Source organism: Taurulus bubalis (genome assembly GCF_910589615.1).
Source record: "Taurulus bubalis genome assembly, chromosome: 8".
Lineage (NCBI taxonomy): Eukaryota > Metazoa > Chordata > Actinopteri > Perciformes > Cottidae > Taurulus > Taurulus bubalis.
Window position 1 is genome coordinate 8,062,878 of NC_136596.1, and position 15,495 is coordinate 8,078,372.

Here is a 15,495-nt window from a genome sequence, read left to right on the forward strand (position 1 = left end):
CCTGAAAATATCTCATTCTAAATATGTGTTAATGGTTATCACCCAGCATTGCTGACTGCGAGGAAGGAGTGACGCCGAAGTGTTCTTGAGCAAGACAAAGAAAATTAATCAGCACCGTGTGTGACCTCTGACCTCTTATTTTCTCTTCTCTGTGGTTCATTCTTTGACACTACCTTCCCTTTCTAGATACTTCTCTCTCAACATTTGGCCCGCTTTTACATTTTCCCCTTTTTTTGGTTTACCCTTTCCACTTTTTCTCCAGCTTGTCTTCCTTTTTTTTGATCTGCCCTGTCTGCCAGTCTCATGTTATAATCTGATTACAGTAATCAGCCACTCCACCTCGTTTCCTCTCGTACTCCTTTCTACACCCTGTTGATTTGCTGCCATCATCCTCTCAGCTCATGTAATGTGACCAACCTTGTCATCGTATATTTTGTCTCATCAACCATCTCTCTCTCATTCCCCCTCATCCATTTCTTTTGATGTTTCCCTCCCTCCCATCTGTCCCGCCGTCTCATCTCTCTCTCTGCCTCCTCTCAGTTGCGAGCACAAGTCAGAAAAAGGATTATTTCTCTTTAGTCATCTTCGGAGGAGCATCAAAGAGGCTACGGCAAGCTGAGTAAGAATAGAAAAGTGATGCTATTTATAACTTGTTTCAAAGAATGCCTACCAGCCAAAACAAAAGCACTGCCTCATAATCGCAAACAGACACATGCGGCAACAAAAAGGCGAGTAAATAAAAGGTCAAACCAATACTTGCATCCACATGCTTCTATAAATAGACTGTAATGTATCGATGAGGTGACTTACACTGGAATAGAAACAGAGCAATCAGCCGGATTTATTTCAAGCTTTCAAAAGTTCAAATTAAAGCGAGCTATATTAGTACCAAGCAGTAATGACTCGCTCAGTATGGAAATGTAATGTCCGTAATTGCAGAACTTTGGCTCAGTGGCTACTTTTAAATCTTTCATGCAAGTGAGCCATGGTTAAACCCAGCCTCGGAACACACACGCATATAGATGCACACACACTCGTGGTGTGGCGCATCGCTGACAGTTGACTGATGTTGGCCTCATGAAAAACAGTGATCTCCCTTAATTATACATGACGTGTCACAGAGAAGGAGGAGGGTGGAATGAGGCAGATCGAAAGGAGGAGGGGGAGGAAGGAGATATAGATGAGAGATGTAAAAATAGAAAGTAAGAAAAAGGTGGTAAATACAAAGCAGAAAGTGGAGCAGAGAATACGTGTGTGTGGGGGGGGGGGGGGGGGGGGGGGGGGGGAGCATAGGGAGGACAAGAGAGGCACAAATGAGAAGGACAGAAGGGCAGATCGGAGGGTGAAGAAACAAAGAGTGGATGATGAAGGGTGAAGAGTGGATGATGAAGCAGAAGAGGTTACTGTGTATTGATCTTGACTTGTCTCTCCTGCAGCAGGTCTGACTTAACATTACCTCTGAACACGAGAGCAGCAGGCTGGACGTTCAACCCCGCAGGCTGTAGACACACAGACACACATACAACACACACACACACACACACACACACACACAACACACACACACACACAACCTTTCTACCTGCCTTATATGCTGCTGTCAAGCTATTCTTAGAGTCACAGCAAACAACTTAAAAATAATTATGCTCCGCCTGCTGTAGGCTGTCGCCGTGTGCTGAGACCCGGAGCCTGAAATATTTTCAAAAACAACATAAAAACCTCTGTTTATTGATAGCGAAAAGACATCCAGCTCTCCCTGATACACAAATATGTGTATGTGTATAATATGTACAGTATACCATACTTTATTTAATTTTTAAACCTCGTTCTTTTGCTTCTTTAAGTCTTTTGAAAAATGTGTTTGAAAAATGAAAGAGAACAGAACTTGTTTGAAAATGGATACAGCACATTTTTGTGTTAGATTGATGGAAAATACTATATTCTGTAAAGATCTTTCTTATGCTATGTTCTGTATTTATAGACGTTTTTAAGTGTAATTATATTTGCAGAAAAATGATGTTGATAATGCTGTTTTATATAATTGGTATCAATTTCTCAGTGATGAACTGCAAACCAGGGAACAGCCACAGGTCACCCTGATTATGTCGAAATAATATTTGGATGGTGTGGATGGTTGTCTCTTTGCGTGGCATGTTTTAATTCCCTCTGGTCTGCACCTCACTGTGTCTGCAATGTCAAAGTAAATAAATATTTAACTCGTACCATATCCAGTAGCATTTAGGACAACTACGACATCACTTCACTCGTGTTGACTTTATTCAAATCTAAGATCTTGATGTCAAAATGTGACCACAAAAATGGTCATCGCTTAACAAACTCCAAGAAAACTTGAGGTCTGCTCCAACACTTCTTTTAAAACGTCTGCATTGATTGACTTATTGTACTTTTTTTTTATCTATTTTTATAGAATATTGTTTTTCCTTTATATCTTGTCTTACATTAAATTAAATTAATGAAAGTATTCTGCTGCCTTCTTTTTGAAATGGCCATAATGTGCCTACATTGCAGTAGTGAGACATGCCGTGATCATTCCGGCCATAAATCTTCATTCATTTTTTAAGCAAAATTGCATCGTGTCTTGCCTAAAATATATTCACACTTATTGTTTGTTGATTTTCAAGATATTTTATGTATATATATATATATATATATATATATATATAAATTGACAATATTTGTTATATTTATTTAATCCATGCAGTGCCATTCCCCAAGGGGACCTGCCTAATGCACCCATGTTTTATGCAAAGTCAAGAACTGACGCCTTAGAGGAAAGATAAAAGAAACAAGGGCATCGACAACTCACTTCAACTAATAAGTTGTGACGCATTTGCTCACATGTACAATTAAAGAACAATCTTTATGAATGGCAATCAATCTAGTGTTGTCTTTGGCATCTCCTCCTGACCTACATATTCAGCACAACGGAGAGAAGCAGCACAGACGAAATAAGAAAGACAGACAGGGATAATGCAGAGTGAAAAGAAACACGTGCAAAGTAAGAGATGGAAGTCTCTGCAGAGTGGAAAGAGGAGAAGGGACGTTGTAGAGCACTAGAAGTGTAGCATGAGGAGCACAGGCTGTCATGAAATATGTACGAAGGAGCAGCTCAGCACCGGAACACAAAGCCATTAAAGAAAGCCCAGGAAAAGGCAGTCAGCTAGAAATATGAATGTCCATTTCCTTATCGTGCACACAGACACAGCTAAAAGCCCTACACATTTCCACTATCTTTAGCATGTCCTCCACACTCTGATGTTCTCAGACATGTACACAGACTTTAACACACTTTTGAGCTCTCAAAGACATACAAGCACGCAGGTTTACATGCATGTGAGGGCTGCAACACAAAGAAAGCGACACAACATCTCTCTACCGCTGCCTCTCCCTCCTTCTCTCCCAGTGCACTTTATGGTGTTTTGTAAATCATTGATTGGCTACATGTAGGAGACCAGCGAGACAGTTAGTTTGACATGCCGAGCGTTTTCAGTGTGTTGGGTCAGACAACCGAGGAGAGGCAGCTTACAACCTTTTCTGCACGTGGCTCAGGATGAGACGAGAGGCCTTCACGCGCTCTGTACCCTCAACTCTGTTCAACTCACTGGGTTGTCAACAAGCTATACATTTGGTGCAATGCCTGACAGAATATAGTTTATTTGAATAGCATAGTGTTCATATGCTGTTTAGCATTGCACACATTTGTATGCTCCGTTCTTTATTAAATACGTATGAGATCAATAATCATGCGTCATATGGCGGCAGGTTTTTACTTCTATCTCTCTGGCAGCAGCTGCAGGCCTGGAGGGGCTCAGGAGTCACACAGGATCTAATTTGTTTGTAGAAACACAGGGAAACTTAGGGTTTCCTTTGTTCAGGCAGCCCAAAAGGTTCAATATTAGATCTCAAATGGGAATTTGTTCAAGCCTGCTGTCAGGTTTTATTCCTTCTGTCAGCTGTAGTTGGTTGGACCGAAGTTTTAAGGTGGTGGTTTGTCGATCAGTTCCTCGTTTGCTTAACTTGATCCTGAATTACAAATCGAAATGTGGTCCGAAACGCTGATTGACAGTTAATGCCACCAGCTCAGGACAACCACATGTTCAGGGCTGCAGGTCTGGATGGTAGCAACTCAACTCTTTTGCTCAAAGTCAGACACGTTGACTGGAACTTTCACAGATGGCAGATTGTGATCTTGTAAAGTCATTGGGTACACCTTCATCCATCTGCTGACTATATAACTTGTATTAATATCCTGTCATCATATCCATGATGTCATGGGGTGACACATTGAGCCAGATGTTGAAATGAAAAGACAAGCAATGAATTGAATCGTCCTTTTTGTTGATTTGATTCCTCTTGGTAGTCAATAAGAGCTGTAGGACTGTGACTATACCTCTCTCGTTTTGAAAGGAAGTGTTGTAGATGGGTTTCACAGTCTCACTCTCAAAGTTTTTTTTTAATTCTGTCTATATAGTATTATTGTGGATTATTTTACTGTTTGTTTGACTGTTTTACTGTTTACTTATATTTATATTACTTGTTTTTTATTTTACTTTACTTACAATGTGTCTCTTGTGTGCACTTCTGCTGCTGTAATCCTGCAATTTCCCCATGGGACTTTTATTTTGTCTTTCAATAAATACACTGTGTTTTGCAAATAGTCTATGTTTTAAGAATTTATAAGAGTAGCATTTGCTAATCGACTGAGTGCAAAACAGGAGGCAGGGCCACTTGAATCTAGCTGCCCAGAAACAACATGTATCATCACCTCCATAGGCAGACAACACATTAAAACACACATTAAGCTCAACTGTCTCGCCCTGTCTCTCTCTCTCTCTCACACACACACACACACACACACACACACACACACACACACACACACACACACACACGTACGACTGCTTGCAATAAACATCCCTCATCATCATCATCATCATCTTCTTCACTAACATCACCACCACACCCATCAGCTCCATCATTTCCTCTGCTATGATGAATCAAACTTCATCCGAACTCACATCTTGCTTGGACCCAACACAAATGCACAGATCACTAGTGGGTACGGCTTCTTCTCTTCTCTCTCTACTGCATATCTCTTATAGAAGGAATGGAGCCAAAAGCATGCGCCCTCTCCAGTGGATCACAGCAGCAGCATGGCAACTATACAGGAACAATGCGCTCACTAGGTGTTTGCAGCACACATATGACGATGTAATAAGTGATAATAAACAGCATTGTTGCAGCCTTAAATCTCAGAGAGTGGCATAATTTAATTCACCCATTGGATGTACTTGCCGCGTCCACGTGATATTTGCATTAACCACAGAGGACATGAGGTGCATGGTTACGGCTTTCGTCTACCTGGATGCTGCAGGAGACCTCGGAGTCGTCCAGTAACCGGATCGTGCAGAGGACCTCCTGGTCCAAGGAGCGGATGCTTGGGCTGCGAAACCGAAGCATTTTCATCCTTCTGTCGGTTCTGTTTCAGCTCCTCATGTCAGCGGATGCACGGGCAGACCAAACATACGCACCTACTTAGGCTAACATACATACACGGAAGTGTCAGGCATGCACGCGAATAGAATACATGTATGCGCCTCTTAGTCGGGTCTTGTCACCCCTTGTGACGCCCTTGGGAATGAATGGGTGGATGGAGAGAGGGGAGGATGGATAAGAGAATGGATGGATGCAACAGAGCGGGAGGTAGGAAAGCTTGCACCCGTCTCTTGCATGCCCACTGGTGGATCTACAGGAGGGACGATGGCCCTTCTCCCTCTCTCTCTCTCTCTCTCTCTCTTTTTCTCTCTCTCTTTCTCTCTCTTTCAACGTGTTTTCTCTCTCTCTCTCTCTCTCTCTCAAAGTTCTCTCTCTCTCTCTCTCTCTCTCTCTCTCTCTCTCTCTCTCTCTGTGTGTGTCTGAGTGTCTGTGTCTCTCCCTCCCTCCCTGTCTCTTTCCACACATTACAATTATGATCCCACGTGTGTGGTGTCAGATTGCCAGCTGGTGCATTATTTATTTATTCACTCGCGGATTTTATGAACTATGTTCTTTTAAGGGTAATTAAAACAAGTGGTGAGGCTATTGTTGAAATCGTTTTTTAAATATACACGTTAATAGGAGCATATACAAGGTGTATTACTGCCTTAAACATTGTGCATCAACATGTGAATGTGTGTACATGTCTATATTACCTATACAGTTTGGAGAAATATAATAAAGGTGATAAAAAAAAATACACACAGCTGCAGTCAACCCTCATTTGAACTGTGAGATTATATTTTATTTTCAGCAATAATTAAATCAGCTGCAACCATCGGCTGCAACGTACACTGAACGGGACGCTGTCTCTTTAAGCGCACACGTCGTGTGCGTGGTGCGTCATCACGCATTTGAGTACAGCAGCCGGACGCTACCAGGAAAGCGATGTTTCTTCCCTCAGGTGTGTGAAGACCTGCAAGACAGGATGATCTACATCATTATGGGAGTCTCAGGCTGCGGAAAGTATGTATTGTCTGTTCATCTATTTTGGACAAGGTGGAACTCACATAAGAAAGATGTGTAAATGCGTTGGGGGGGGGAATACATACTTTGTTTGTTTACATTAGTGATCACTAGGTCGTCCTTAAGACACATGCATACATGCATACACATTCACACACCGCACACGGTGTGTGAATGTGTATGCATGTTAGTTAGTGGGCAGTGTATGAATATGTGACTCATGTCATGTAGAGCTTTGAGTGGTCGTAAGACTAGAAAAGCACTATACAAGTCCATTTACCATTTACATTCACATCTGTACATGGTATCATCATTATCTGATGATGATGATGTAATTACTGTGGCAGTAACATGTTGTCTTAAAGCAGTGGATCAGGTGTTATTGCGCTGTGTTAAATCTGTCTTTTCTTATACAGAAGCGTCTTAGGTGCCTTCCTATCAGAAAAGGTAAATTGATCTACTCCGCTCCAATATAAACACACCTCCATGTTGTATCTGCACACAGTATGACTTAACACTGTGTTTGTGTGTGTGTGTGTGTGTGTGTGTGTGTGTGTGTGTGTGTGTGTGTGTGTGTGTGTGTGTGTGCACACCCACCCATCAGCTGGGCTGGCCCCTACACGAAGGGGATCAGTTCCACCCACAGGAGAACGTTGAGAAGATGGCTCGTGGTGAACCACTCACAGACCAGGTGTGTGTGTCTTGTCAGTGTCTTGTCAGCTCCAATCAAATATCAATCGTTTACAGAGCCATTTCTCCTTTGTCATGGGTAAATCATCATCTCAGACTCGCAGCCACGGAGAACTCACTCAACAAGTGGCCGGAGGAAGCTTCACTAGAGCAGACAGGGACTGAGCTTTTCCACTGCAGCTCGCAGTCCTTAAATTCAGTTGACGGATTTATTTCTTGTTTGTCCAATGTTTATCTGTTTTTTCCTGTCCATGCTAACTTGAAAAATAAAGGTAGTACTCCAAACAATTGACTGGCCACCTGCCAATGTAGAATTTACAAGCTTACAGGCAGATCAACCCCCGCCAACATTTGGCAGCAGTTTGCTGGGAGCGGTGTTTGGTCGCTAATGATAATCGCCCACTCAGAAATCTGCTTTGAATGTCGGGTAGAATTACTCCAGGACCTGCTCTGTCCAATGTTTAAAAAAAACACTCAACAGTTGGCAGGTTGAGAATGATTGTAAATGTGGGATTACTGTCAGGCTGCAGCAAAAAAAAAAAAAGTATCTTTCATGCCAGTATTCGAGTTGGCAAGTTGAACTTTGCATAACCGACCAGGACATGAGAGAATGTGATTCCTCTCATTCAAGTTCAGCTCTTCATATTAGAAAGGCACAGTAGTGTGAAATGCACATTACTCCAGATCAGTTGTAACCAAATTAGGATAGATTATATTTCTGATTGCTGTGTAATCAAAGATGTGTTAGTGCTGCCACATCTATCTGCCTGATCTCGGTCTGATTCCCTGATTGGTTCTTTTAAAGACTCTTTGAATTCAGTCCATTAAACAGAACATGTTAGCAGTGAGTTCTGACTTGGAATAATAAGATCCACTATAAACACTTCTCCACAGCTTTTGCTGCATTTCTGTGTTGTCAGTATTTCTCTTTTTATATCTGAATGTTGCTGACGTTCTCAAAACGTGGGCAGCCAAAAAGCTTTTAAACCCCTGAAACAAAGTAAATAATTTGATTTATTTTTCTTCTTTAAAGCGGCTTCAATCATTATTTTTATGCTAACAATGTATCAAATGAGAATGTAAAGAGGATGCTCGTAGGGATAAACTACAGGGTTATAAACAGCTGATTCTGCAGCTCCCCTTAGCTTCTCGGTGCTTTAGCTCTCAGCGTTGTTTGTGGCTGCAAACCGTCAGGACACAGTTAGTAGAGACTAAAAACAGAGCTAAATGAAGAATAAATATTGGAATTACATTCGTGGCTATAAACACAACTCCAAATGAAATGAAAAAGAGAAAAATCATCCCAAAGATCAAAACCATTTCTTCACAAGGACAATTGCTGTCGACAATGATGAAATACGTAGACAACATGCTGCTGATAACAAAACATAAAACAGTGATATTGTTGTTTTTCTTCAGGACAGATTGCCTTGGCTTCTCAGACTACATGAAGTCATTGAGAGGTAAAAGCAAACAGACCTTTCATACACACAGACGACTTATTATGCACATGACAGGCACATGAACATGTTGTACCAAAGACACTTTTGTAATGACAGAAAGGGAGAAGATGGTGTGTTTAGAGAGTGAGAGGGAGCTGAAGAGCAGAGCAGTGAGGTAAGTGTATATGCAGGCGTGAAATTGTCCGAAAAAAAAGATCAAAACTATCAAAGATGTTTTTTTTTAATTTAGATGAGGGAGCAAGGAAAGGGAGTTTGGGAGAGTAGAAGCAGATTAACTGACCGAGAGTGTGAAAAGTATGCCATCTCTCTCAAAACGTCTGCGGCGACATCAAAGACTTCTTTTCCAACTCTTCCACACTCAGTCAGCCTTCATGCGTGCATCCCTTCTTTTCTCTCTTCACCACCACCACCTCCTCTTCCTCCCCATAGCTGTTTGTGAACAGAGTTCCCTTTTTTTCACGCAAACATTATGGGGTTTTCAGTTCTGCAGTTATTACAAACTCGGCCCTCCCTAACTATTTGCATTTGTGTCTGTCTTGCCATCCCAGAGAAAGGTGTTCACGCTCCGACGCTCTTGTGGCGTGCTCCGCTTTGAAGCGCCTGTACAGACAGATTCTGCTCTATGGCTCCAAAGCCCTGGAGTCCTCCTCCGGTCCAGACCGAGAAATCCTGCCTCCAACCCCTCCTGATGTCTGTTTTCTCTTTCTCCACGGCGACTACGATCTTATTCAGCAAAGGATGGTAGCCCGGAAGGGACACTACATGAAAGCAGACCTGCTGCGTTCCCAGTTTGACGTTTTGGAGCCTCCGTCTGATGAAGAGAATGTGTTGCCTCTGGACATCAGCAGGAGCATGGCCGACATGGCCGTGGAGGTCCAGAAGCACACCGTTCGCCCCGAGCCGTCAACATGAACCACAGTCCATAGCTAGTTCATGTCGTAGAATAAAGCACCCTTTCAGTTGTGGTGCAACAGAGAAGCTTTTGGTTTGATCTACTCATTAGTGCTTCAGTAGAGCATCTTTGTGACCCTGTGGTGAAAACATTTCAAGACACAGTAGATGCCATTACACTATATTCTTGCTGCAGGGTATTTGATATTGCAAAGGTTTCAATTAGGACAATCCAAGATATGAACCTTGCCACTAAGAAAAAGGCTAAAAGTTCACACGAGCAGTGATATTAACTCTTTTTTTTTAACTTATGAAGAGTAATTTTCTTTAAACAAAAAAATGTGTTTGGATGGACAAATGCCTTCAGCACATTTTGTCTTACAAAAGAATAAGAAAAGTTGTTTTTAAATATTTTGTACAGAAAATGAACCCAGCTATGAAAGCAATGTATAATAGATTTTACAGATTACAGCATATTTTCTTGTATTTTTTTTAAAATCTGGCTAGAACAGACAAATTTGTCTTTTTTGTCTTTGTAGTCACTGTATTGGGTTGATTCAGTATGGGACTATTCATTTTTACAAAACTGATTATGGTTTTAGTTGAATATGTATTTATTTCAAGTTTTTTAATCCAATGTTTAATATTACATTTTTCCCATTACTTTAGACTGATCGATTAATTTTTTTATATACCTGAAAGTTCAGTTTGGTTTAAAGGACAGAGTTAACTTGTGTACAGCAGAGAGTCTGAGACCCGAGGAAACGCACACATGCAATGTTTCTACATATAATGATTTAACAATTCCTTGGCAAGTTGTACTTAATTTAACACCAATGTATTGGTCCATATGTTCTCCCCTTCAGTATTACAGGTTTCTCTCAGCTGCTCCTCAATAGATTTTGAGAAATCAAAGCTGCTTTGGTGAAGTTTCTGACACTTTAGCATCAGCAAATAGATGCATTTAGTTGCAAGCGACTGCAAATCTTGTATTGCATCATTTGATTTATGAAAACGGCTTTCATGCACTGACATCACCTGCCAAATGCACGAGCCAATCTTAAAGTGCAATCTTCAAACTGAATAGGATAAAGCAGAACGATTACAGTTTAAACGTTTAGTTTTATCACTTAGCTGCTACATACTGCTGTGAGGGAGGTCTGACAACAGCTTGATACCATTATCAGAGTCAGATCAGGTCAAGGCCTTATGATTTTAATTTCCTGATCTATGGGCATCTTCGGAAGACTTGCACACACCCACACGTGACCATGACCGCAACGCCCAAACAAACACACGCACACACACACATCTCCACTCAGCACTGTAGAGCTTTTTTTGTGGTGTGACTCATCTGCAAACCTCAACTGGAATATTTTTAGGAACTTCTAATCCAGAGAAAACCCTTTGGCTACTCTCATATCTCACACATCCAGACGAACAGGACACACACTGCAGCACACACACACACACCACGAGAGATTACCCCCCACCCCTCCCGCCTCCCGGCAGCAACAGACAAACACACAAAGGTTGTCAAAGGGATCACACACACACTCACTCTCACACACGCACGCACGCACACGCACACACACACACACACACACACACACACACACACACACCTGACATCGGAGTAAGTGTTGCGTGTCAATTAATCCACTCGGACTCTTATAGTGAGGACACAAAGGCGGGGCTGGAAAACAGGGGCAACCCTCTGACTCACACACACATCCCCTGTAGATATGACTGTGCTCGTTTGTTATTAGTTAATATATCATTTACGGCACATTTGGTCAGCTGGTATGTCATGTTTGCATGTTTGAGCTAAATATAAAGAGACAGATTTCAGGGACATGATTACTATTTAGGTTTAAATAATGAGAATAAAAAATAAATTAAAATATTTTGAATAGACAGCTGATGTCACTCAGTAGGTTAAGTGTAACTGCCCTCTAGTGTTCGTAGTTGAATAGTACAACAGTAGAGATTTTCTGTCAAATATAGTGGATTACAACATAACTATTTAAATATAACTATTTTTATCAATCAAAGATGTGAAACCAGTTTGTCTTCTGTCTTTATTGATCACTATAACAACTCAGAGTACAACATCATTTTAATTGATAATGACTAATAATTTGTAACATCTCAAAGGTTGAATTAAGTGTACCGTTAAGCCTGTTACAGAACTGTGAACATGTCAGTGATCGGAGGAAACACAAGACTTGTTTAAAGCAGGAAACCATCATAAATACAAGTGAAATGACAACCGGTGCATACATACATACATAACTAAGGAACAACTGGATTATGTGGACTCACATCGGATCCACATAAGATGAGTGCTCAGTCAGTTGGTGAAATCCAGAGGGAGCCTAAATGCACCGCTCCTTCTGGGACAGAAACACTAGCATGGTGTATTTACTAAGGCTCTTTTAAACATACAAAATGAAATCTTATGTGAGCTTCCAAGAACATGTGACTGCCCTCTGGGTGTTACAAGCTCTCATTAGTATTATAGGTGGCAAGATGAAAAGAGGGCTGAGCTTCATGGACAGAGATGAATTATACATGGCCGGACTCTAAATATCTCTGCAGTTGCTACAAGTCTACAGTGTGCGAGTTGGAACTAAGTACCTGTACGGATCTGTGATTGTATTATTTTGTTTCTCCCCTAATATTAACCCAAAGTAAAGAGGACAGAAATATCAACAATGTAAAGTGTAGGAATGTAAGGGGGACTATTAAACAATGACTGAATATAATTTACGACTTCAGACAAAGGTTAGTAACGGAGGGGTTTAAAGAATACATATTAGAATATCGTTGAAAGCACAGCAATAAAAATATGGCTTGAATGTCCGTTTTTTTTCTTCTATAAAGCACTTCGGAAGCGATGATAATTATATCATTATGTTTGATTGTAGGTGATTTGATGTAATATGTATATGTAATTCACTTATGTGTGTATATATGCACAGATTAACACCTGTGTATGGTTGTCAGAGACAGAGCAGATGTTGTATAGCGGCGGTAAGGTCTCCTCCAGTGCTGATGAGGACCTGAAGGTTGGCCTCTCTGTCTCTGAAGCCCATTGAGGTCAGATGCTCCAGCTCGTCGTGGAACTCGGCCTCGTCAACATTGACCTGAGGAGAATTTTTTAAAGCCTTACTCATTGCAATAACATAATAAAACAAAATATTACTAAAGCTTTTGTGCCTCTGGGAGGGAAAATACAATTTGCTAAAATTCCATGCGTGTCTGTGCTTCTTGAAATAAATACAACAAACATGAAGATGTTCAAAAGATTCAAGGGCCCTCTGGAGATCACGAAGTCTATTTAGTTATATTGAACTTCGACAAGAAGTGCCAGCTGCTCTGGCCTCTATGGGTTGACATAGCCTTGACTGCTTTAAGGTGACATCCCTTGAACCTCTGGCCACATCAAAGGTCACATCTGGATGTGACAAGTCGAATTTTAGCCTGAAAATGTTATTTACATTTACTGGTGATATTTCAAGTCCCGGAGACGTACAGATCAATTACAGAAGCAGTCAAAGTTATAAGGAAACACTGAGATACCCTGTGATTGGTGTCAGCTAGCGCCTGTAGCATCTGTTGCACAAATTGCTGCTGCTGCTCTGTCACCGTGGCAACCCGAGGACCACTTCCTGATTGGCTGTTAAGGACAGAGTCCGACGCCCGCTCAGGGGCATCACTAACACCGGCTCTGCAAGACAGACATATGGTGGTTAGTCATGACGTTTTTTTACGGTTTCTTTAATGCACTTTGCATAAAAGTACTGCTTCTACCGAGCAACTCAACCATCCTGTGAGTAACCCTCAGGACTGTTCATTTTGCATAGTTGTACTCACGTAGTTATCAGTGCAGGAGCCTCTGCAGCCAGAGTCTGGAGGCCCTGTTGGATGAGTAGCAGAGCCTCCATGGCTCTGGGGTTCAACATGGTTGACAGCAGCTCTGGACTCTGCAGCTACATAGATATTAAATATAAACAATAAGCACTCAAGTTGTTTTTCTATGTAGGAAAAAGGACATGTTCCCAATGTTGGACCAATCATTGTTGGTTATCTAGTTGCAAGAAGAGAGGGAGCTCAGTGGTGAGGGAAATTAACTAACCTGTTGCAGGAATAGAGGGATCTGCTGCCGCATCTGCTGCTGTAGCTGTGGATTTCCTGAGTACAAAGGGTGGCTCAGCAGCATCTGAAACCGTATGAAAATGAGACCTAGAAGACCTGTCTGAGAGTGTAGGATTTGTGTGGAGAGATTATGTGTACGTGTTAACAGGAAGTGTGTGGGTGTGTGGGGGGAGGACTGTAGCCTGGTTCCACATCTCTGGGTTGATTTTATTTTATTCAGCAATTTAAATGCTCATAAATAACAGAACCTAAAAAATGAATTACATGCAGTTGTCTCGTGAAAATAAGCAATGTGATTACCTGTCACGCGTTCCCCGTCATGCATGTTTATGTGTTTGCATGCGCCCATGAATTGCGTATGCATCACCTGTGTAGCCAGGTCAGGGTTCTTGCTGAGGCAGCCGAGGAGACTGCTAACGTGGGGCCCCGACAGCAGGCTCTCCATTAGTCCTGGACTGGCTGTGATCCCCTCCAGCAGTGACTGCATGCCTGAGGAAGAGAGGGAGGAGTCCACAAGATGAAGAGCAGCAGGGGGAAATGTATTTAGCTATAGTTTAGCCAATTTAATACAATGACTCATTTCTTAAAATAACTTAAAATACATCAAGAAGCTGAGAAAGCAGATGTTTTCCAGACTGGCTTGGTTTTCCTATGGCACTTGCATATGGGGCATGAGGGTCTACTTTTTCTCTTAATCTCTCTTAGTTAAATTGTGTGGATTTGTATTTCCGTGCCTGCAGAACCAGCGCACTGAGGGTTTGGATCGGCTTTGGGCGTGGCGGTCAGTTCTCTTTGAGAATCTGTGGAGTGACTGGAGTCAGGTGGAGTCGTGTTGCTTTCCCCTTCAGTTGGCTGTTGAGCGCCTGATGATGTCGTCACGACTGGGGCGGCTCCCATCTGGATCTGAGAGAGTAAGGATGCCACAAGCAACAGCTTAAAAACACAAGATTAGTTCGACTTCATCTGAAGTTCGAGGGAACATCATTTCAAAACCTGGACCTGTGATAACGTGACTCTTTTGGTGGCCTTTGTCTGAAGGCCATCAGAATCACCAGTGATGGTTTCGGGGGTGCTCTGCACGACGGGGCTGCCCACAACTCGGCGCATCATCTCCGGGTCATCCAGCTGTTGGCTCTCCATCTGCCGCTGGAGTGCAGGGAAGAAGCCAGGTTCGGTGTTTGTTAGGCCGAGACTATCCAGACTCTCCACTATGGAAACAGGATTAGATCAAAAGAACAATAGTAAGGAAATGAACTGGAGAGCTGAGTAGGATCTGATCAACCCATAGCTGCAATATAAGTCCACATAGAGAGAACAGGGACAAAAAGGAGGTGGTGAGAGGAGTTCAGGTGCTCTGCAGTTCTTACCCAGGCAAAGGGGAGAAGTAGGGGAGGGTGTGACGCTTTCAGGGTCAGGATCCAGAACGGCTGTGAGCTCTGACTGGATCATTTCTGGTGCTGGATCACATGTGGGCGCAGCAGACGGATGCTGAGGCCTGAGAGGGAAGGACTGAATCGGAATCTAGAGTTTCGGGTATAACAGTATGCATGAGTAGGTGGGGTTCAAGGTACTTTGATGTATTATTTGCAAGTCTGACACCAATACGACATATTAATGTATTCATTTTACCATTATGTAAAATTATGAATGAATTTCAATGCATTTACAATCTATTTTGTATTTGTTCGTGTGCCATAACTGGTGGTCAATCCACACTTACAAACACGTGCCACTCTTCTCCTAAAGTTAGGACCCGAATCAGGTGCAG

General features: G+C 42.1%; 3 protein-coding genes across 3 annotated transcripts in view; 1 reads left to right on the forward strand and 2 right to left on the reverse strand.

The window, feature by feature from the left end:
- Positions 1 to 5,487, reverse strand: part of frmd3 (FERM domain containing 3) — a gene marked incomplete at both ends in the record, with an annotated part of 42,788 nt that extends 37,301 nt beyond the window's left edge. The window contains one exon of the mRNA XM_079222535.1: positions 5,383 to 5,487. Coding sequence (XP_079078661.1) covers positions 5,383 to 5,487 — 105 coding nt within the window. The remainder of the gene's footprint in view (positions 1 to 5,382) is intronic.
- Positions 5,488 to 6,478: 991 nt separating this feature from the next.
- LOC306739754 (putative gluconokinase) lies at positions 6,479 to 10,450 on the forward strand. The gene is made up of 5 exons (XM_079221803.1): positions 6,479 to 6,522; positions 6,939 to 6,969; positions 7,127 to 7,213; positions 8,632 to 8,675; positions 9,224 to 10,450. The coding sequence occupies exons 1-5, from the start codon at positions 6,485 to 6,487 to the stop codon at positions 9,585 to 9,587; spliced, it is 564 nt and encodes a 187-aa protein (XP_079077929.1). The 5' UTR covers positions 6,479 to 6,484; the 3' UTR covers positions 9,588 to 10,450.
- A 2,121-nt stretch (positions 10,451 to 12,571) lies between these two features.
- The window catches only part of LOC306740199 (ubiquilin-1-like), a gene marked incomplete at its 3' end in the record, with an annotated part of 3,609 nt that continues 685 nt past the window's right edge, over positions 12,572 to 15,495 (reverse strand). Inside the window, exons 3-10 of the mRNA XM_079222303.1 lie at positions 15,095 to 15,222; positions 14,742 to 14,935; positions 14,462 to 14,630; positions 14,095 to 14,216; positions 13,708 to 13,791; positions 13,446 to 13,561; positions 13,152 to 13,299; positions 12,572 to 12,715 (exon numbers count right to left, since the gene is read on the reverse strand). Coding sequence (XP_079078429.1) covers positions 12,572 to 12,715; positions 13,152 to 13,299; positions 13,446 to 13,561; positions 13,708 to 13,791; positions 14,095 to 14,216; positions 14,462 to 14,630; positions 14,742 to 14,935; positions 15,095 to 15,222 — 1,105 coding nt within the window. The remainder of the gene's footprint in view (positions 12,716 to 13,151; positions 13,300 to 13,445; positions 13,562 to 13,707; positions 13,792 to 14,094; positions 14,217 to 14,461; positions 14,631 to 14,741; positions 14,936 to 15,094; positions 15,223 to 15,495) is intronic.

Excerpts from the sequence above, each read along its gene's own strand:
- LOC306739754 (XM_079221803.1), top strand. The coding sequence starts at position 6,485 with ATGATCTACATCATTATGGGAGTCTCAGGCTGCGGAAA. Across the intron at positions 6,523-6,938 it reads GGAGTCTCAGGCTGCGGAAA|AAGCGTCTTAGGTGCCTTCC; the intron begins GTATGTATTGTC and ends TTTCTTATACAG. Across the intron at positions 7,214-8,631 it reads GTGAACCACTCACAGACCAG|GACAGATTGCCTTGGCTTCT; the intron begins GTGTGTGTGTCT and ends GTTTTTCTTCAG.